The following is a 19,478-nucleotide window of genomic DNA, read 5'->3' on the forward strand; positions in this document are numbered from 1 at the left end:
CCTGTGCGCGCCGCCGGCCACCTGTGCGCGCCGCCGCGGCGGCCTGGCTCGGGAAGCCGATGGACCGGCCCCCGAGCGCCATGAAGCCCAACTTCTCTCTGCGACTGAGAGTCTTCAACCTCAACTGTTGGTGAGTCGGCCGCGACCTCTCCGTCCTGTGATCTCGGGGTGCAGGGCGAGCCCTAACCGCCCAGCCCTCCGCGGCCCCAGCTCCGACGGTGCCAGCAGTCGCCTCCCCTGGTCCTGCCCTTTTGTTCCTTAGGGACATTCCCTACGTGAGCAAGCACCGGGCCGACCGCCTTAAGAACCTGGGAGACTTCCTGAACGCGGAGAGCTTCGACCTGGCCCTGCTGGAGGAGGTGGGGTTGGTTGTGCGGCCCGGGTGGGGATCCCAGGCGGGAGGAGGGCGGAGACTCCCCGCGAAGAGCCAGGCGACATCCTCGCGCTTCCCGCAGGTGTGGAGTGAGAAGGACTTCCAGGACCTGAGGCGGAAGCTGGCTGTGCCCTACCCAGCTGCACACTACTTCAGGAGGTGAGAAGACTGCAGGTCTAAGCCTGTTCTCAGCCGGGAAGCTCCTGGTCCCGCCAGGCCTCCCTGTTCTGCCCGCACCCTCCTTCCGCTCCCTCTGGGTGTGCGAGCAGGAGCGGCTGAGCCAGGAAGGTCCTGTCTAGTCAGCGCTTCTCAGCCTACTAGCAGGTGGCCCCTCATCCCCTGCAAAGGCTACTGAGCAGTAGGGAGAGAAAAGTAGCTGATCTCAGCTGGGAGACAAGGGAGAAGGAGAGGGCTGGGAATTTCCCTCCTTGCTGTTCTGTTTATTAAGCAGGCCTTGGCTTTCAGCGGAATCATTGGCAGTGGCCTCTGTGTGTTCTCCAAACATCCAATCCAGGAAATCAGCCATCACGTGTACACCCTCAATGGCTACCCCTACATGGTAAGCCTCGCCTCTTCCACCCTCGTTAACCAGGCAGAAGAGGCACCCGCCCCTGGGGTTGAGGGCGCTGGGCAGGAAGGTGGCAGTGGCTTGAGTTGTTGCCTCCTCCTGCTGGCAGATCCATCACGGGGACTGGTTCTGTGGGAAGGCTGTGGGGCTGCTGGTGCTCCATCTCAGCGGACTGGTGCTGAATGCCTATGTGACCCATGTGAGTGAGGCCAGAAGTGCCCGGGGCACGGGATTCCTCTAGCCCTGCTACATGAGGGTGAGGTGTGGGATCAGGATTTCCTAAGGTCTACCCATTCTGTCTCAAACATGCCAAGTGACTGATTTCAGCAAGCCCCTGAGACCTTTACCTGCTAACCTCATCTGTCCCCTCAGCTGCACGCCGAATACAGCCGACAGAAGGACATCTACCTAACGCATCGTGTGGCCCAGGCTTGGGAACTGGCCCAGTTCATCCAGTGTGTGAGCCTGGGCTTGACGGGAAGTGGGATGGGGCCCGGGGGCTGATGGGTGGCCGGGGCTCCACTTACCCAGTAGAGGTGGCAGGGGAAGATGGCCTTTCTCACCAACCCGGCTCCCCCAGCCACACATCCAAGAAGGCAGATGTGGTTCTGTTGTGTGGGGACCTCAACATGCACCCAGGAGACCTGGGCTGCTGCCTGCTGAAGGAGTACACAGGCCTGCATGATGCCTTCCTCAAGACCCAAGACTTCAAGGTGAGGACCTAAGACTTCAAGGTGCCTGTATCCCTAGCTTCTCCCCATTTCTTGCCCCCACATCCTAGTGCTAGCTGCATGTTCCCCTAGGGCCCCGAAGACGGCTGCACAATGATAAAGCATAACTGCTACGTCAGCCAGCAGGACCTGGGCCCATTTCCCTTTGGCATCCGGATTGACTATGTGCTTTACAAGGTCAGGCTCCTCCCCGCAGCACCTCCGCCCTTTGTCTCCTTATCATCGTCAGCCTATGCTGAGCCTTGTTCAGCTAGCCCTTTTGTGCCACAGATGACTAAGAATAGGATGGCGGGGGCTGCCTTGGCCCTCCGTGTGCACGTCTCTCTAGTACTTACTTTTCCTAGGCGGTTCCTGGGTTCTACATCTCCTGTAAATCACTCAAGATCACCACTGGTCATCACCCCCACCATGGCACCCCACTCTCTGATCACGAGGCCCTCATGGCAACTTTCTGTGTGAGGCACGGCCCGCCTCAGCACAGCCCCAGCCCTCCCCACAGTGAGTGCCCTTTTCCTTGGCCCTTCCTCACTTCAAGGCCGCCCCTCCACTCTGACCTTCTCTTGCCCTCTGCCCTGCCCTGTCTAGGCCCAGCAGAGAAGTCATCACTGATCAGAGTGCTGAGGGACGCCTGGATGGAGATGGGGCTGGGCATCGCTCGAGCTCGCTGGTGGATTGCCTTTGCTGGCTATGTGATTGGCCTGGGGCTGCTTCTTCTGATGTTACTGTGTGTTCTGGCAGCAGGGGAAGGGGCCAGGGAAGTAGCTATACTGTTTTGGAGCCCCAGCGCAGGACTGGTGTTAGGGGCAGGCGCAGTCTTCCTCTTCCATGTCCATGAAGCCAAAGGCTTACATAGCATCCAGGCCGAGCTCCAGCATGCGCTGAAAAAGGCAAAAGAGGCGCAGGCCCTGGGCGCAGAGCCCCAGCTAGCTCCACTGCTGGGGCAGCAGGAGGGGGACAGAGCCGAGGAATAATAAAGCTTGACACTTCAGTGGTCTGCCTTCGTCCTTGTAGAGCCAGTGATGGGAGCCAAGGTGTAGTGAGGCTGTTGCAGTGGTCAGCTTAGGGCTCTCACCTCCCACATCCATGCAGCCTAAACCCTGTTTCTGGCAGAAGCGTTTTTATTGTAAACAGGCTCCCTTCCAGGCAGCCCAATGAGTCGGGATGGCACTGTCCTGGCATGAGCCCATTTTGTCGGGAAGAAGGCAAGCAGTGCTCTCCTAGCCCAGGGGCCCTGTCCCTGAGGCCAGCTCGCTGAGCCTGCACTCCTCCCGGAAGCGGATGAGGGCATCCCTCTGGTTCACTACATCCACCAGCTTCCTCAGGATCTGGTCTTCAGCCTGTCGATCCGCAGCTGTCTTTAGTGTTTCTGAAGGGAGAAGACAAAGCTTAGACAACAGGAAAGGTGGCCGGGGAGGCAGGAGAGGCTCAACCCCAGTCCGCCCTGTGTGATTTTATAACCAGGCTTTGTTTCCTAGCTTGTAGTGTTAGAAGGCTTGTCCACCCCAGGGGTTTTCCAGCATTAGTTAGCAGCAGGCACCTTGCTGAAGCCTAACTGTGCAGTTCTTTTTTTTTTTTTTTTGATACCGGGACTTGAACTCAGGACCTTGCGCTTGCCAGGCAGGTGCTTGTGCCACTGAGCTACATCCCCAGCCCCTGTGCAGTTCTGATTGAACTGAAAGGACAGTGGGGGCTGTGGAGTTCCATCCCGTGGCTTTCTCCTCAACTGCCTGGGTACAGGGACTAGAAGACTTGATTGGTTTGTATCCAAGGTCACAGGCATTCCGCTCACCTTCCCGGTTCATGTAGCTTCGCAGCTCGTGGTCCAGCTGCCACTGCTTTTCCTCCAGGTCAAGTTCCTGCACCCTGTGGAGGTCAGGAGTGAAGAGGCATAGCTGTCAAGGGCGCCACGTGCTTGGGGCCTGTCTTGTGTGCCACGGTCACATCCCCATGCCTTACGTAATCATGAGCTCGGCCTCCTCAGCTACCAGGCTGTTTTTCTTCTGGACCAGGTGTAGCAGCTGTTCTAACCAGAGTTTCTTTTGCTCTTCTGGGGAACCTGACAGGAGGGAAGAGGGGTGGGCAGGGTCACAGGAGAATGTTGGGGAACAGGCTTGGGGAAAGGAGGGTATGGCGAGTGTGGGTGTCAGTGCGGTGTATCGTGGCCATGGGCCCTGCTGTGGGCCAGAGGTTGGATCAAGGGGTTGGTGTGGGTTGAAGACAGTGTCACGAGACAGAGGGAGTGGCACAGCATATCCCTTTCCTGTCTTTACTCACTGCTCTGGCTTCTCAAGGCCAGCTCCAGCTTCATGCCCTGAGCCTCCAGCTCCCTCAGAGCAGCCTCAATCTCGTGTAGTCGCCGCTGGATGGCCTGAGGAATACAAGACAGGAGGCCCTGGGGTCTGGACCACTGGAGGGCAGAGCACGAGAGCTCTGGTCCCAGGCCCAGAAGTATGATCCCCTCAGAACATCTGACAACCCCAGAGCCTTACCTGGGCCTTGTGGAACCTCTTCATCTCCTCCTCCTTAGCATGGCGCAGCAGAGTCCGGCGCCATGTTGGGTAGTTGTTCATGGTGCCTGCATTCTTAGCCATAGTCAACAGGGCCTGTGGAAGGGTTGGGCCGGTCAGGGGTAGGGCCTGGCAGGCAGAGTGGGGGAAGCTCTGTGTGGAGGGACAAAAGAACCTAGGCTGGGAGCGGGATAAGTTCTGGCAGGCAAGGTGGAGGCTGGAAGGCATGCAAGTCGGTACTGGGTGAGAACTGTCCCAGAGTGCAGTGTGAGCCGAGGTTTCTTCTGTGGTGGGGAGGACGGTACCGAGGGGTACATGCTGGCTAGGGCAGTGAAGGGGGCCGGGCGCCTGCCATTCACCTGTTCCAAGTCTGAGTCCAGAGGCTCATCGTCCTCTTCCTCTTCAGAGGAACTCTTTTCCTCCTCCATGGCGTCAAGAACTGAGCAGACGAGAGGGAGACATGGCCTGGTATCCCCATCTCCCTTCCTGCTCCCCAGTATTCCTGAAGGAGTCTCAGTCCTCCCACCCCACCCTCGGGAAGAGCACTCACCAGGCAGACTCTGGACGGGCACACCCCAGCCCACAAAGCTGCTCTCCAGGGCCTGGCGCGCCAAGGCCGAGCAGCTGCGAGGGGGCTTGGGTGGTGGCTCCGTTGCTGGGCTGGGGTTAATGTTGAGGGAAGACAGCCGCTGGCGTTCCAGGCTGGAGAGACGGATCAGCCGACGGGCAGGCCGGCTGGGGTCCAGGGTGGGACTGGCCTCCTCTTGCAGGGCTGTGGGAATTGAGGCACCTGGTGGCACACTGTCCTCATCTGGGATGGGGAGTTCCTGGAAAAGCCACCACATGGTCTGGTCAGGGAGCTGCCCAGTGTGGGGCTGCAGGCCACTCCTTCGGAGCCAGCATGGGCTCTGGCTCTCATCCACTTAATATCTAGAAGACACTGTCCCAGGCAGTGTTCTGGATACTGGGCTACAGCAATAAGTAAGCAAAGACAAATACGCCAGGCTTCAAGCAGCTCACTAGTCCAGAGGACACAGCTTTCATTCAGCCCCAGCAAAGTGCTGCACTAGCGACCCCTTCTCTCCTTCCCATGCCACAGCGCACGCGCACGCACATGTACACATGCACACACTCACAGTCCTTACAGGGCTAGTGCGGCCTCCATCCATCATATCCTCTTTGTGGCCTGTCCCGGGCAGGTGCTGGAGGCAGTAGAAATGCCCTGAGGAACGTGGAGCGGGTGGGGCATCCGTTAGGGCAACCCGATGCCCAGACATTCAGTTTCTCAGGGATGGGAGGCCACACGACGATGACTTACAAGTAATCTCTAGCAGCCCTGGGTCCTTAGAACCCCTCATCTGGGGTTTGGAGGGGACAGAAGACCCAAAATTCAGGAAGAAAGTGCCAGCTTGAGCCTGTTTGCACCTCATGCCCAGCACCTCTCTTTCTGTCCACCCTCAAGCTCCTTGTGCCCAGCAGAGCCATGCCCAGAGTCTCTCTAGGGGTCTCCCAGGCCTGCTCACCATCTTCTGGGTGCTGCCCGTAGCCACCTGGCCACAGTGTGGCCTCACAGGCACGGCAGCGGAAGCAGCTCCGGTGGAAGAAGTGGCCATCTACACAGAAGCGCTCCAGGATGTAGAGGTGCTCCCCACAAAGGGCACACAGGTCCCTGGCGCCAGCCTGCACGGGTTCCTAGGACACAGCGTCAACCAGCACCCAGGCCAGTTGCAACTTCCCGAAAGCCTCTCTTCCTTCCCCCCTAGGTCTGCTACAAGCAGCGCTCTCACCTCCTGCTGTTGGGATGGGGGTTCTAGGGGTACACTGGGCTCCGGTGCAGGTGGCTCCTCAGTACTTGGGGTGTTAGCCTCTACCTGAGGAGGTAAGTGCCCGGCAGGCAGAGTCAGTGTGGGAGAGGAAACAACAGAAAGTGCTGGAGAAGGGACTGAGGATGGGTTGGGGGTGCTGGATCTGGGGTGCAGAGCAAGGTGGGAAACAGGACAGACAGGATGGACACCATCCTTCCCCTGTCTACACTCACCTCCAAGCGAGGCTTCTTGCCACCGGCATCCTCCTGGTTCTCCTGCAACAGGTCCTACAGCTGTGAGCAGGAGACTCGGGCCGCCGCAGGCTGCCCCCCGCCCCCCATCCCCGCCGCCGCTGCTGAACGTCCTCTACCATCACGCAGGGACGTCATTGGGCCCCTCCCTCCCCTGCCCCAGGCCTCCCAAGACGGCACCTTGGCCCGGGTGCGCTGCAGTGTCCTCTGGAGTTTGCCAAGGAACAACACCGCGCTGGAAGTCCCTGGAGAGGATTGGCTGACAGGACCTGAAGCCCAGTCTGGGTGTCAGGGTAGAAGAGCCATTCTCCAGCCCAAGCAGGCCCGTGGCGGGCGCCTTCTCCCCGCTCCCGTGCCCCAGCACCCAGTCCCACCCGCCTGCCCTCTAGGTCACCTGGGCTGCCGGGCGTGTTCTTGAAGGCACTGTGGAAGTGGCTGAGGTATGCAATGAGGCCCAGGGGGTCGCTGCCTGCCACCACTGCCCATGCAGACACTACAGGCGTGATGCCCAGCTCGTGCTCAGCTACCTTCAGTGCCCGGGCGGTCGCCTCCAGGGCGCCCAAGCCCTGCAGCTCCGAAGGCTCCCTGGGGGTGTGAGGGAGACACCACTGGGCTCACGGAGTGGGGAGAAGGGAGGGAGCAGGGCCAGCAGGCGGGATGGGGTGTGGTGTACTTGTCCTCTTCGCTGGCTCCCAGTGACAAGCCCCTCTGGCCTTGGGAGCCTGACCCTCTCACAGTTCTCCCCACTGAAGGCATCTGATTCTGTCAGGACTTGGGGCAGGCAGTTAGGCGGGGGGGCCCTCCCCACAGGTGAGGACAGGTGGGCAGAGGGTGGGGCTGGCGCTCTGGGCGTGCTGAGAGTCCCTACTGTGAAGTAAAGGGGAAGGCAGGGGCGCACGAGAGAGGTATGGTGTGCAGGGGACCCTGTGCTGCTCCCGGACTCACAGCAGGCTGGGCCGCAGCCGGTGCACCAGGGCACACAAAGCGAGCCCATCGGCCCAGGAGGAAGACAAGTTGGTGACGTGGACTCCTGGGTACCCGGCCGTCTTTTCCTGGCACCAGCGCAGCAGCTCCTCTTGGGTGTCTGCTGACCCTGGGAAGCAAGGCTGTGCTGTGTCCAACGCTCCCTCGGCCCAACTCCTGGCATGCGGCCTAGTTGTGTGATATGCAAGCTGGCATCCGGGACCCACCCACCTGTCCTGGGGCATCGGCCTAATGCTCACAGCCAGAAGCACCTCCTTCATCTCCATTCTTACTTTAAAAATCCCTTTTGGCATAAAGTGAGAGAGTGAGCACAGCAGAAGGATTAAATCACTAACAGCCACACAGAAGGCAGAAGGCCGTGAAGCGAGAGGGGAAACAGAGGCTGAGAGGCTCAAATAAAGGCAGGTTGGGGTTTGCAAGACCGGGAGAGGTTGGCAGAACCGCAGCTGCTAAGCACCGCGGCTGGTGTAGTGGTTGATAACATACTGTACTGAATTATTTCCTAAGGTTGGCGCTGCTTGGCTGTCACTGCCCTTCCACTCACCCAAGGCCCCGGCTGCCCCAACAAACACTGGTGTGCCTGTGGGCTGGGCATGGAGGCTGCAGCACTCAGGACCCTGAATGGGGGACACCTTGGACACCCCTGGGGGAAGGCCTGCTCACCAGCGGTCAGATTCCCCGTGTCAGGCTTGTCACTCTTCTTTGGCACAGGTTCCTTGGCCACCACGTCGTACAGGTCTCGCACCTAAGACAGCCCTCTCAGGCTTCAAGGCAGCTGACCACATGCCCTGTGCCCATGGGGGAGGGGGCTGCCTTGGGCAGGCCTGACCCCCTCGCCCCGCAGGGCTGCGACTAGGCAGGACAGGGCTGGCCTAGAGGAAGGGGACTTCCTCAGGAGGCCTAGTGAGGGCACCAGGGAGGTCTTACCTGGTTGGGGGTCACAGCCCGGAGGTTCAGGTTGGGGTAGCGGCTGGCTGGGTCCAGCCCATACTGGGCCACGTTGCGGTGCATGTTTTCCGGGGACGTCTGCGATAGAAGCTGGTATAGGCTCTCACTGAGGGGTGTGGGTGAGGGGTGGTGGCATGAACAGGAGGGCACCCATTAGCACCCGCCCCTGAAGACCCGCCAGCCCTTTCCTGCATTTCCTTTTGCCCACTCACTTATCCTCCCCAGCACCCTTGGCTCCTGTCCCACGGCCCACCCTGCCAGCACTACTCTCTCAGCTCAGGCCTCACCGCTCGGCCAACACCTCTAGGGGCTCAGTGCCCTCTGCCCACCGCTTCACCATCCAGGCTGCATCAAAGGCTGCCAAGAAGCCCCGGGCCACTCCAGTGCCCAGGGGCCAGAAGGGCTGCAGGGTCAGAAGAACAAGAAACAGCTCAGTGAGAATCCAGTGGCAACCTCCCAAGGTCATAAGGGCGTGGGGGGAAATGCTCCCTCTATAGGAAGCTTCCACCTCCACTGAGCAGCCTTCAGTTCCTCCCTCCACAAGAAACCCCATCATCAGGTGGTTTCCCACCCCAGCCCTGGGACAGACCTTGGGACCTCCGGAAGCCCTCACCTCCACCAGGCAGTCCCCAACCAGTCCAAGCAGCAGGCGAGCACCATGCTTCTCTTGTACACGAGCAGAACACTCTGCCCGCATCATGCTTGTGAAATCAAAGGCAGAGACGTCAGGCCGCCCGTGAGCATCCTGAGCAAACTCCAGCTTCCCCAGCTTGCCGTTGGTGGCGAAGTCGGCAGCTGCCCGAGCAAAGCGCTGCAGAGCCTCGGATACCACATTGGCACTTCCCAGCAACCGGTCAGTCTCCAGCCAGTCCTAGGTGGCCAACAGATCAGAGCCTTGGCTGTAGAAGGTGCATCTACTAAAGCTCAGAGCAGCGAAGGGGCTGGCCGGGCCTCACCGGATCAATAGCTGAAGTAAGACCTGACTTCAGCCTGCCTCTGCCACTGCTGCTGGGGCTCCTAGGCTCTGCCCTGCCTATGAATCCCAGTATCACTACTGTCTCACACCTGACCTGAGCTTGTCAGAGCCTCAGCTTAAGTATCATTTAGAAACAACATTCCTGACTTACAAGGTACTTAGGAAAATTAGGGAAAATGCAAAATCAGTTCTCACAGCACTTAGCACACGTTAGCCACCCAACTAGTTCACTAACGCAGCAGATCTGTATTGCTGCTTACTACTTAGTAGGCACCATTCTAGGCATGGGAATTAGCAGCAAGAGGCAAAGACACAAAGATCCCTTTCCTTGTGGAGCTCCTATTTATAGTACTACGGCTGGTATAAGAATACGATTCTCCAAATCCCAGGGGAGTGGGGCTGATAGAAGCAGAGTTAGTGCCAGGGCAGAGGCAGGACAGGATGGGGTCCCGCCACACCCAGGGAGAGACTGTGCAGGCCCAGCTCTCCCTACGTGGGCCCAGGCCCCACCTGGCGGAGCACTCCTAACCGCAGCAGGCATTGCTTCTTGGCTGTCATCACAAAGTAGTGGGTGTCGTCCTTGTAGTACACAATGTTCTCCAGATCAATCCCTGGGGAGACAGAGCAGGGGACAGGAGATGATCCCTGCTCCACTGCTGCATCACCTCTACAAACTCTCCCGCCATCGCTGGGCTCTCAGTAGGCTGCAGTGCTAAGCCATGCACAGAGTCCCAGGAGCCCCTGGTGGCACAAGGGACCATCTGTCCCAGGCCCAGGCGGCCCAAAGGCTTAGAACAAACAGGGAAACACAGATAGGGCGGCAGCTGGGAGACTTGGATACCACATGGTCACATCACAGTAGGAAGCCAAAGTAAGCATAGGATCCTTTTGAAGCGCTACTGTTGCTTTCAGTTGACAGCATTTTTATATTAACACATAAAGGAGTACCAAGCAAACCTCTCAGGTATTCTGTGAGATTTCCAGGATCTCACGTTGGGTGGGCGAGCAGGGCGGTAGTTGCTTGGTCCCTGGGGGGATGGGCCTTTCCGCTTTGCTTGCCAGACCACCAGTATGGGATTCTTTGGATAAAGGGCAGGTCTGGGAGGGAGAGGTGGGAACCAGCACACAGTTAAGCCAGGGGAAGAGCAAGCCAGCCAGGAGGCCTGACCTGTGGCTTTGAGCAGGCTCTGGAAGAATTTCTGGTTGTAGATCCGGGCCACGCCGCTGATCTCGGGCACCTGTGTCTCCTCTACCGTCCGCCGATTCACAAAGTTGGCTGTGATGCCAATGGCCAGTTTGCCCCGCATTTCTCGAACTGTGAAGCCTAGTGGTGGGGATACGTGGGTGTGGCAGGAGGACCAGGAGTATCGCTTCCTGGGCCCGGAAGAGCCCCAGATGCAGGCAGTTTTGATGGGAGGGCTCACTCACCTTCAGGAACGAATTTCCCTCCTGCAGCCGAGATAAGGACATCAAATTCATAGTTGGCCAGTTGGTCTGGGGGATTGGGCTGGAGCTGGGCACACCAGCCACTGCCTGGGGCAGAGGGTATGAGAGTCACAAAGGTGTCGCGCTCAGGGGGGCCATGACTTTTTTCAGGTCAAGCTAGTAACATGATTTAAAATAAATGTGCGAGGGACTCTGGTTTACAAGCAGTGATACGCTCACTATCCATCAGACCATACTTTCATCACAGCCCAGTAAGGCCTGTGAGGAAAGAAACACTGTTACATTTAGCACCTTCCAGCCAAGGCTGAGAAGGACTTAGCAGACTCCCGCCCTGCCCCTTTCCATCCATTGGCCAAGGTCTCCTGTGTGGGAGTGGCTCACAGGAACACAGAGTTACTTACCCTTTCTGGGAGGAGGCTGGAGGCCAGTGAAAGCGACACCCCAATGAATTTCTACCCCCAGCAGCAATGCCACTTTCAGCAGAAGCAGCTGCAGTTGCCGAATGCCTGAAAAGGAGAGGACAGTAAGAACGGGGGAACGTTACAGCCTCCCAAGTACCAGTGTGTGCATGGCCAGAGGGGTACAAGGTCTCAGAGGCCACTCTTCCCACTGCCCACTCTGCAGATGATGGAGCTGGGTATTCAGGGTCACCTGGCAAAGCGAACCTTGTCCACTCTGCCTCTTAGCTGACCCAGCAGCCCGCTACCGGCCTGCCCAGAGCACCCGCCCCTCCAGACCACCACACAGGGCTCACTGATGTGGTCCAGGGTGCCAGTGCAGAAGCGCCCGTAGAACTTCTTGGCACCGAGTGCCCGCAGGTCATGGATGGTGAAGGGCCAGAGGTGCAGGACATTGTGGCGAGAGAACTTGGTGCGCTTTTCCACCAGCACCACTCGGGCCCCCAGCAGGGCCAGCTCCACAGCAGCCCTCAGCCCGCAGGGCCCAGCGCCCACTACCAGGCACTGCAAACACACAAGACAGGGCAGGCATGGCACCGTGTCTCCCTCCTCGGACGCCCCCTGCTCTCCACACTCCCTCCCAGACTCCGGGTGTCCACCTTGGTGCCGGCACAGGCCTGGCCCTGCTGGTACACAGGCTGGCTGGCTCGCTTGTCCAACTTGGCCCACAGCGACTTGGCACTCCAGTAGTTGAGCTGGGCCTTGATCTTCTGGTACTGGAGCAGCCCTCCACCGGGCTCCACCCCCAGAGCACCGCACAGCTCCTGAAAGCTGCTCAGCACATCGCGGCACAGCTGGGCCTGCAGGAAGCTCTCGAAGTGGGCGTGTGCTGGATTGGTGGAGGTGGGAGAAGCCATGGAGGCTCCTCCAGGGTTCCTGGGGAGGGGAGCAGCTGAGTAGAGCCCGCGGCTACTGGAAAGAAAGAGGAAAAAGAAGGGGCGGAGCCTAAGCAGGGAGGAAGGGAAAAGGAAGTGGGGGAGGAGGGAGCAGCCCGGTTTCCCCAAGGAGCTGTGGGTCCACCTCTGACTGGCTCTGTTCCACCTCCCAGCCCACTCCCCTGCCGGCATCTGCTCCGGAGACGGCAGCTACAGTCCAGTTCAAGTGAAATTTGCCAAATTTGGAAATGAAAAATCAGCAGTCCTGGGCACGGGGAAACTGTGTGCGGGGATCCCCGGGGCAGGAACTGTTAGCGTGTCTTCCCCGGCGGTGTGAGGCGAGTTCTCAGATAGGGAGGGCGGACAGCCAGGAGGAAGGTGTGCCTCCCCGAGACAGCCACAGACCTGACAGCGCGACGGCTTGACCCAGAGAGTCTCCCCCGACGCTTCCCTGTGCCGCTGCCCCGTGCTGGCCTCAGTACCACGCTGGGTGTGGAATGTGTCACATGCCAAGGACAAAGTTTTCCTCCTCTCCACTGCTGCCTGCCTCTTGACAGAGGCACACAGTCTCTGCCTGCGCAGGCTCCACTTCCCGCCACCTACGCTCCCCACGCAGACAGCTGGGACCGGCGGTGTGACACAGGCGCCAGTCTATTTCTCACTGCGGTCAACACACTTCCGCAGTGATCTCGCCCTGCTCCGGGGGCCGCAGGAGTGGGGGCGACCGCAGCCCGTTGGCCCCTCCCAGGTTCCTCCCACCCAGCCCAGCCAGCCCAGCCCAGCCCAGCCCAGCTCCGTCCCCTTGCGCCCGCGGCTCGCAATCCCAGGAATCTCCAGAGACAGCGCCTCCCTTGTCCCCGCGCCGCACTCGCCCACACGCAGCCTGCGGGGTGCTGGACAGGGGCTTTGTCCCGCTGCCAGGGAAGGGGCCCGGGCGTGGGGGATGGGCGGCCCGCTGGAGCCGGGAGAGTGGCGCAGCCGTGGGGACGCCCCGGACTGAGGCCCCAGCCCCCGCGGCCCTGCGCTGTCAGCCGGCCTCGCCGAGGAGGAGGTTCCTCTCGGAAAGAGGGGTGCGGGGGCTGAGCTTCCCACAAGGGTGAGAAAAGGGCGACCCAGCCTGGAGACGCGGGACAGAGACTGTGCGGGGGTGCAGAGGCCCAGGGATGCCGCACTGGGCGAGCAGAGGGCTGCGCCGGGCGCGGGGCAAGGTCCCCCGCCACGCTGCTCCAGGAAGCGCCCGCCCCACCCTGCGCCGGGACGGCTTACCTGGGCCCGGCCGGCCACTCCCTGCTAGCGGCGCGGGGCGGCGGAGGACCAGGAGGGGAGGCGCGGGTGTGGGGCGCAGGGCCGCGGGGTGTGGGCTCGGCGCGCCCCGTCCCGCCCGGCTTGTCGGCGCCCTTTAGCGTGTCGCTACCCTGCGGTCCCGCTCTCCCGCTCGGGACAGCCCCGCTCTGCAGGGCGGCGTCTGAGGGCGTGGCTCCCTTCTGCTCTGGGGCTCCGGGCGAGTCAGGCCCAGAGGGGCTGGGGAGCTCGGGGCTTGGGGCGGGGCGCAGTGCCCTGCGCTTACCCGCGGTCCGGGCAGTCCCGGCCCCCTTCCTCGGCGGGAGGGGGAGAAGGCCCCTGCCCCATGCGGTGCCGGCTCGGTGAGCCCCTTCCGAGCCCCGGGCGAGAGCCCGACGCCCCGCCGGAAGTTTGTTGAAGCTGGCGGGTCCAGGGTGGCTCCGGGGCGCCTGCACGCTCTCCACCGTTCTCCCCAGCAGATCCAAAATACGGGCGCCCCACGATGGATCCCAATGCAAGGCAGCCTCCCCTGGGACAGGTCTGCTCCCTTGTCCCGGCAGAGGACAAAGTGCATGGATTAAAGTCCTGGGAACCCAGCAATCCGCGGCTTCCAGCTGGGCAAAAGGGACTGGGAGTCTTAGCAGAAAGGTGGAATGGGGTCGTGGTGGTGGTGGTGGTGGGGTAGGGGATAAGGCTAGGTCTCCACAGTTCAGGAATGCCTTAGAATGAGGACTCCCAAAACCAGCAGTGCTGAAAAGATCCTTGGGATTTACTTCTTCATATTCCCGGTAAGAAAATAGCACACAGGGTGAAACCAGTCGTCCAAAGTCATTCAGTTAAAAAAAAAAAACCCAAACTAGAACTCATCAATTCTCATTTACTGAACACTGAACATTGCCTTGATCTCAATGTCCACGTCGACCGAAAAAGAAACTGAAGGCCACGGAGACCCCATGAGCTGCACAAGTTACACCCCAAGTGCCAGAGCTGATATCCTGCCCGGGTCTACCAGGGCTCGGCCACTCCCATGTTGATCCACCCTGATGGATGAGAGGCTGACATTCTGAGAAGTGTTCCTTGTTTAGAGCAAGAGACACTAACATAACAGGAATAAATGAAGAGACAGAAAAGGTGTGTGTGGGGGTCGTCGTTCTCTTCCCTTTATTCTCACTTTGCATTTTGTCTGGAAGCCTCAGAGTAGGTGAGAACTGACCTGCTCCCAGGGAGAGCTGGAGAAGCAGGCAGGGGAGGAAAGGAGGAGGAAATGCCAGCTCTTTGCCAGGAAAGGCCTAGCAATTCATTGGGTCATGATCAGGAAACTAGGGCAGCCTCCCAGCTGGGCCCATTCTAGCTCCTGAGTGTGACACACCATTTGGCTTATTAACTTACCAGATATCAGGCACACCCATGTTTGAACACATAGTGTAAAAACACTCTCAAGTCCACTATAAATGGCCTACCAGGCTTTTAGAATCAGGTCATTTCCCTGTGTCGGCAGATGGCAGCTACCTGCTCCAACTCAACTGTGTTTGTTTGCAAAGGCAGACAGGGTCTGGCTTGACTCTGACCTTCGGCTGAACCAAATGGGGTTATGCAGCTCTCTCAACAACGAATTTAAAATTTGACTCCAATAAGATCATAGAACAGTAATGTGTTCATCACTGGTAAAAGGCCTACTAACTTGGGAGTGGAGTTTTTGCTGATGCTAATTAAAGTCCTACCCCAGAGCGTAAAGCTGTAGGGCTCCATGGAGCTGGAATCCAGAAAGTCTGGTTGGGTTCCAGCTTTGCTTTGCACTAGGTCTTGCATGACCTTGTCAAATCATGCACTGTATTTCAGTAGTTCATGGTTCAGCCTCTTCATACCATTTCCATTACTGAAATCCTACTATTCAGTGTTGCTGCCCATAAATGTCTGGACTGGCAGACCCAAACCAAGTTTTACTTATAAGAGTTTCTTCAAAGAAGAAAAAGATCATTATTAAAGTGCATTTATTGCTTATCTACAGGCATTTCTCTCTTTAGGGTCTTCAGTCATGGTCCACATTGTGTGCTTTTATACAGAACTAAAAATACTGGCACAATTGCACTGGCCAGTTCATATTGGATCAGAGAAGTGAGAAGTTAGCTTTAAAAGAACTCTGTTCTACTGTTTTTGCAAATAATCACACCAGTGGTGTACATTAAAAACCTGAGACAGGATTCCGTTTCCTCTGTCCTATGTCATTGTATCTTTCTGCAACGCCATCCTTACATCACGTCTCATCTCCTGGCCCTGGAGCCAGAAACTTAGATTCCTAACACTGCAAGTGATATGTCGAAGCCACCAGTATGACCTTGCACCAGCACATCGGTGCCTTCAAACAATGAACCATGGTTTTTGGCCTGGGACAGACTGGCCCAGGGAGACACAGCTCCTGATGTACATGGAACTTTCTACAAAGGTGCAGACAGTGCTTGCAAGATTACTGCAGGGTGGCTTGCTAGAGACTGAAGGGTCAGAGAGGGACTCCCTAATTCGGAGGTGAGTAGTCCTGAGTCAGTGAGGACAGCTTTCAAGGCCGAGAAGCCACCTGCTCCGAAGCCCTCTGGCAGGGAAGAGCTGGGCGTGACTATTGGGCAACAGCCAGGAAGCCAGTGTGGTCAGAATGAGAATGGGGAAGAGGAGCCCTGAGGCAGCTGCACTGTGGACTTTACTCTCCATGCAGTTCGGAGCAGCCATGAGATCCTGCACGCCTTAATAAATGATGCCAGCCTACTCATCTGGCAAGGCATCCTGTTTGGTGCTAAGGGGATGATGGTGCGCTCCAGTGGACAGCTCTCACCTGGATGAAGAATGGGGCGAGAGGGAGCTGGGATATGAGTTGGGATCTTCGGCAGGAGTCCAGGCAAGGCACGCAGTGTCCACTGCAGGCGGGAGAAAGGTCTCTGAGCTCAGTGACGGGTCTTGGTGGGGAATGAGGTCAGCGCATCAAGAACGACTCCAGCTTTCCCTCCCGGCTCAGACTGGATGAATCACACACACATTTCAGCCCTTCACCTTTCTAGTTTTTTGCTCTGATCTTATCCTTCAGTTGCTGCTTTTTACTTAATACATCTTCCAGAGCCAAAGCAGGATCTCAAAGACTCCAAGCCAACATTGGGGGCTCTACCCGGAGAGGCCACACAGATTAAAACCTTAGGTTCAGGTCAGTTTACTTGCTCATACTTTTGTCATGAGACTGCTTTTGTCCTTCAGACATTAAAATTTGGAAGAATTTGTCCAAAAGTTTTTTAAACCTAACAGAAGTTATCTGAGATGGATTTTAAAATGCAGCTTTGAGAAGAGGACATAAAAAGAGGGTGCCTTATATTTATTCATGTGCCATCTCCCCACGGCGAACGTGCTTACTATGCACTGCAATTGTATACTACTAAAATTTTTTAAAGTGCAGTTTTGTTTTTAACTCTAATTTAGCCTAAGGGAACTTCAGTATAACTTTTCATTTAACAAAATAAAAATAAAAATAAAAATAGTATGAGTGGACTAAAGCCAAGAGCCCAACTAGTCTTTTGGAAACTCATTTTCAAATTCACATTTAGGGTGATATATGATGGATATTAAGAATTCAAAGATGGGCATGGTGGTACACACCTATAATCCCAGCACTTGGGAGGCTGAAGCAGGAAAATCTCAAATTTGAGTCTAACTTGGTTAAAAGGTGAGGCCCTGTTTTACAAAACAAAAAACTGTGGTATTACTTATAACACAAATCTGCTCTAAACTTAAAATTTTCTGTTTTACTGAGCCCTTGAAAAAAAGAGGTCATTCTGATAAGCTCAGCTAAGGCACTTTCACCTTGGTAAACTTTGATTATGCTTCACGTCAATCAGTAGTAAACACTAATTCAAGTACTAGTAAAACGGCCCACTCTGGAGGCTGTCGCGTTCACCTGTTTCATGTTAAAGAGTTTGACTGTATGCTGACACTTCAGACACAGACGTTCACCTCTAGTCTCCAGCCATGTGCTGGAAGCAGCAGTGAGCTCAGTCAAGCTCATGCCCCAGTTCTGGCTCTGCCAGTCACATCACCTTGAGCAAAAGACATCATCTGTGTGGGCCTCAATGTTCTCATCTTTAAAATGGGCATAATCATAATAATTGTACCTACTTCACAGAGATGCCAGGAAAATTAAGACCTGCTTCAGTGAGTGACAGGTGTGTCCTCGCTGGGTTCCCCTCCTTCCTCCAGATGATGAGTGTTCTGGGCTGAATCACTGCCTCTGTCCCCATTCATGTGGAAGTCCTAATCCTACCACCTCAGCATCGAGTTATATTTGGAGACAGGGCCTTTGAAGAGGTAATTAAGTTACAAATAAAGTCATCCTTACAAAATGAGGCCACGAGACAGGCCAGGAGAAGGGTGTGCAGCACACAGACGGAAGACAGCCAGCTGTGAGCCCAGCAGAGGCCTCAGGAAAACCCAGCCCTGCAGAACACCGCTCTCACATTTCTAACTTATGGAATTGTAAGGAAAGAAATTTCTGTTTAAAGTCCCTTGCCTGTGCTACTGTCACAGCCACCCAAGCAACTACTACATTATGGCCAGGGGACAGCAGAGTCCTCTGGCCACAGGGTACCCTAAACTTGCTGTGTGCCAGGCAGGATGGGGAGAAGGTCTGAGAATCACGAACACAGAATGCGCACCTAACACACAGCTTCACTCCGGGCCTAAGGACTCCAGGACAGCCGGCTTGGTGGTGCACGCCTACAACCCCAGCTCCTCAGGACGCTCAGGAAGGAGGGCTGCAAATCTGAGACCAGCTTGAGCAACTCAGTAAAACCTCATTAAAAAAAAAAGCCTCCACTTGTAGCGGTTTCACACCTTAATTTATGCAAACTAGAATGTAAGCATCTATATGAGAATCTCTTTATTCTTCAGCATCAATGAACATGTTGCTGACAACATAAAAACCAACTATAGAAAATACAGTTTAAATGTAAAATAGTTGGGCATATGTTGTAAGCCTGTAATCCCAGCACTTGGGAGGCTGAGGCAGGATCACTGAGTTCTAGGCCACCCTGTGCTACATTGCAAGACCTTGCCTCCAAAAAAAAAAGTAAAAAGAATACTTTCAAGAAACTCTGGGCAAGCACGTGAATAATTTGTTTTCATGATGGGAGCTTGACAGGGACAAGCTTCTAAGAGAAAACCAAACATGTACCTTCAAAGCAATTTGCATCTTGGTAGCTCAAAGGCATGCTGTATTTCCTACAAAATACGCTTCATATTTCTGTGCTTGTTAAAAAGAATTTCTGCCAGGTGTGGTGGTGCACACCTATAATCCCAGCACTTGGGAGGCTGGGGTAAGAGGATCGCCACAAGTCTGAGGCCAGCCTGGGCCCATCTCAAAATAAAACCAAAACCAAAATAGAATTTTTAAGATTGTCAATTGTGCAAAATGAACTGTGAAGCACTGCACTAGCCTTAGGGCATCTCAAAGACCTAATGAAAGCATCTTTATGTTTATTCATTTCCTTTGGGAATAGACGTCCCTGAACTTTAAAGGGCTCTCCTCCAAGGGGCACAGAGGGAGGCCAGAATGGCAACACTACTGCTTGCTTGCTCTGCTCCAATGACCAGTCAGACCAAGTGACGGCTGTGACCAGAGGTCAAGCTAGAAGCAGGAGGCTGGTGCCGTCCACCGCGGGAGCCACTCAGCCCGCTTGCTACCCCACACCTGTGATGTGGGAGTGCAACCCAGCAACTGGACTTTACCTTTCACTAATTTAAAAGTGAAAAACTGGTAACTCTCGGACTGCGGTGGCCCCAATCACGCTCATCTCAATCTCCTTTTATTAGAACAAGAACGTAACTAAAACCAGCAGGAGAAATTCATTATCCCTTTCCAATTCTGCCTCTCAGCTGATGGTGACAATCCTCAGGCGAGCCTCCCACACCCAGCAGCACGTTCGCTCAGTTCAGGGGATCATAAGCTGACCATCAGTAATCAACCCATTAGCAATCACAATCCCTTCCCCACATTCTAGTTATTAAAAAATTTATACCTGAGCTATCTGCAACCTAAATCTACATGTTCAACTGTAAATTGTACAAAATCTAAATACAGATGAGCACTAGCATACAAATTTGAGATGTGCAATAAGTGTAAAATACATACCAGATTTTGAAGACATCATATGAAAAAGATGTAAAATATCGTCAATGCATTTGCATTACATGTTGAGATATTTGGGAAACACTGTACTGGAGTAAGTAAACTTAAAATTAATTTC

General features: G+C 56.0%; 2 protein-coding genes across 5 annotated transcripts in view; one reads left to right on the top strand and one right to left on the bottom strand.

The window, feature by feature from the left end:
* The window catches only part of Smpd2 (sphingomyelin phosphodiesterase 2, neutral membrane (neutral sphingomyelinase)), a gene marked incomplete in the record, with an annotated part of 2,993 nt that extends 333 nt beyond the window's left edge, over positions 1-2,660 (top strand). The window contains 10 exon segments of the mRNA XM_005377875.2: positions 1-130; positions 263-359; positions 456-532; positions 839-932; positions 1,051-1,140; positions 1,314-1,396; positions 1,522-1,654; positions 1,745-1,849; positions 2,017-2,170; positions 2,258-2,660. Coding sequence (XP_005377932.1) covers positions 60-130; positions 263-359; positions 456-532; positions 839-932; positions 1,051-1,140; positions 1,314-1,396; positions 1,522-1,654; positions 1,745-1,849; positions 2,017-2,170; positions 2,258-2,643 — 1,290 coding nt within the window.
* A 112-nt stretch (positions 2,661-2,772) lies between these two features.
* Mical1 (microtubule associated monooxygenase, calponin and LIM domain containing 1) lies at positions 2,773-13,391 on the bottom strand. 4 transcript variants are annotated; one of them, XM_013510818.1, is made up of 25 exons: positions 13,189-13,391; positions 11,647-11,959; positions 11,344-11,551; positions 10,991-11,095; positions 10,572-10,676; positions 10,312-10,467; positions 9,654-9,754; positions 8,781-9,038; positions 8,455-8,570; positions 8,147-8,273; positions 7,883-7,964; positions 7,181-7,328; positions 6,630-6,820; positions 6,416-6,504; positions 6,218-6,259; positions 5,967-6,050; positions 5,703-5,871; positions 5,325-5,401; positions 4,730-5,006; positions 4,539-4,618; positions 4,162-4,275; positions 3,947-4,040; positions 3,629-3,728; positions 3,462-3,535; positions 2,773-3,038 (listed from the first exon to the last, which is right to left on the bottom strand). In XM_013510818.1, exons 2-25 carry the CDS (start codon positions 11,902-11,904, stop codon positions 2,890-2,892), a joined length of 3,204 nt encoding a protein of 1,067 aa, XP_013366272.1. In that variant the 5' UTR covers positions 11,905-11,959; positions 13,189-13,391; the 3' UTR covers positions 2,773-2,889. The 4 variants fall into 4 exon arrangements, with proteins under 4 accessions (XP_013366272.1, XP_013366271.1, XP_013366275.1 ...); XM_013510817.1 differs by having other exon boundaries at positions 5,316-5,401; XM_013510821.1 differs by lacking the exon at positions 13,189-13,391 and adding an exon at positions 12,328-12,571 and having other exon boundaries at positions 5,316-5,401; positions 11,647-11,956.
* Positions 13,392-19,478: the final 6,087 nt, after the last annotated feature.

The sequence above is a fragment of the Chinchilla lanigera genome, unplaced genomic scaffold (assembly GCF_000276665.1).
Source record: "Chinchilla lanigera isolate Chin_1 unplaced genomic scaffold, ChiLan1.0 scaffold00010, whole genome shotgun sequence".
In the NCBI taxonomy this organism is placed as follows: Eukaryota; Metazoa; Chordata; class Mammalia; order Rodentia; family Chinchillidae; genus Chinchilla; species Chinchilla lanigera.

Excerpts from the sequence above, each read along its gene's own strand:
- Mical1 (XM_013510817.1), bottom strand. The coding sequence starts at position 11,904 with ATGGCTTCTCCCACCTCCACCAATCCAGCACACGCCCACTTCGAGAGC. Across the intron at positions 6,821-7,180 it reads CGGCTGCGGCCCAGCCTGCT|GGAGCCTTCGGAGCTGCAGG; the intron begins GTGAGTCCGGGA and ends TCACACCCCCAG. Across the intron at positions 4,041-4,161 it reads AGAGGTTCCACAAGGCCCAG|GCCATCCAGCGGCGACTACA; the intron begins GTAAGGCTCTGG and ends TGTATTCCTCAG.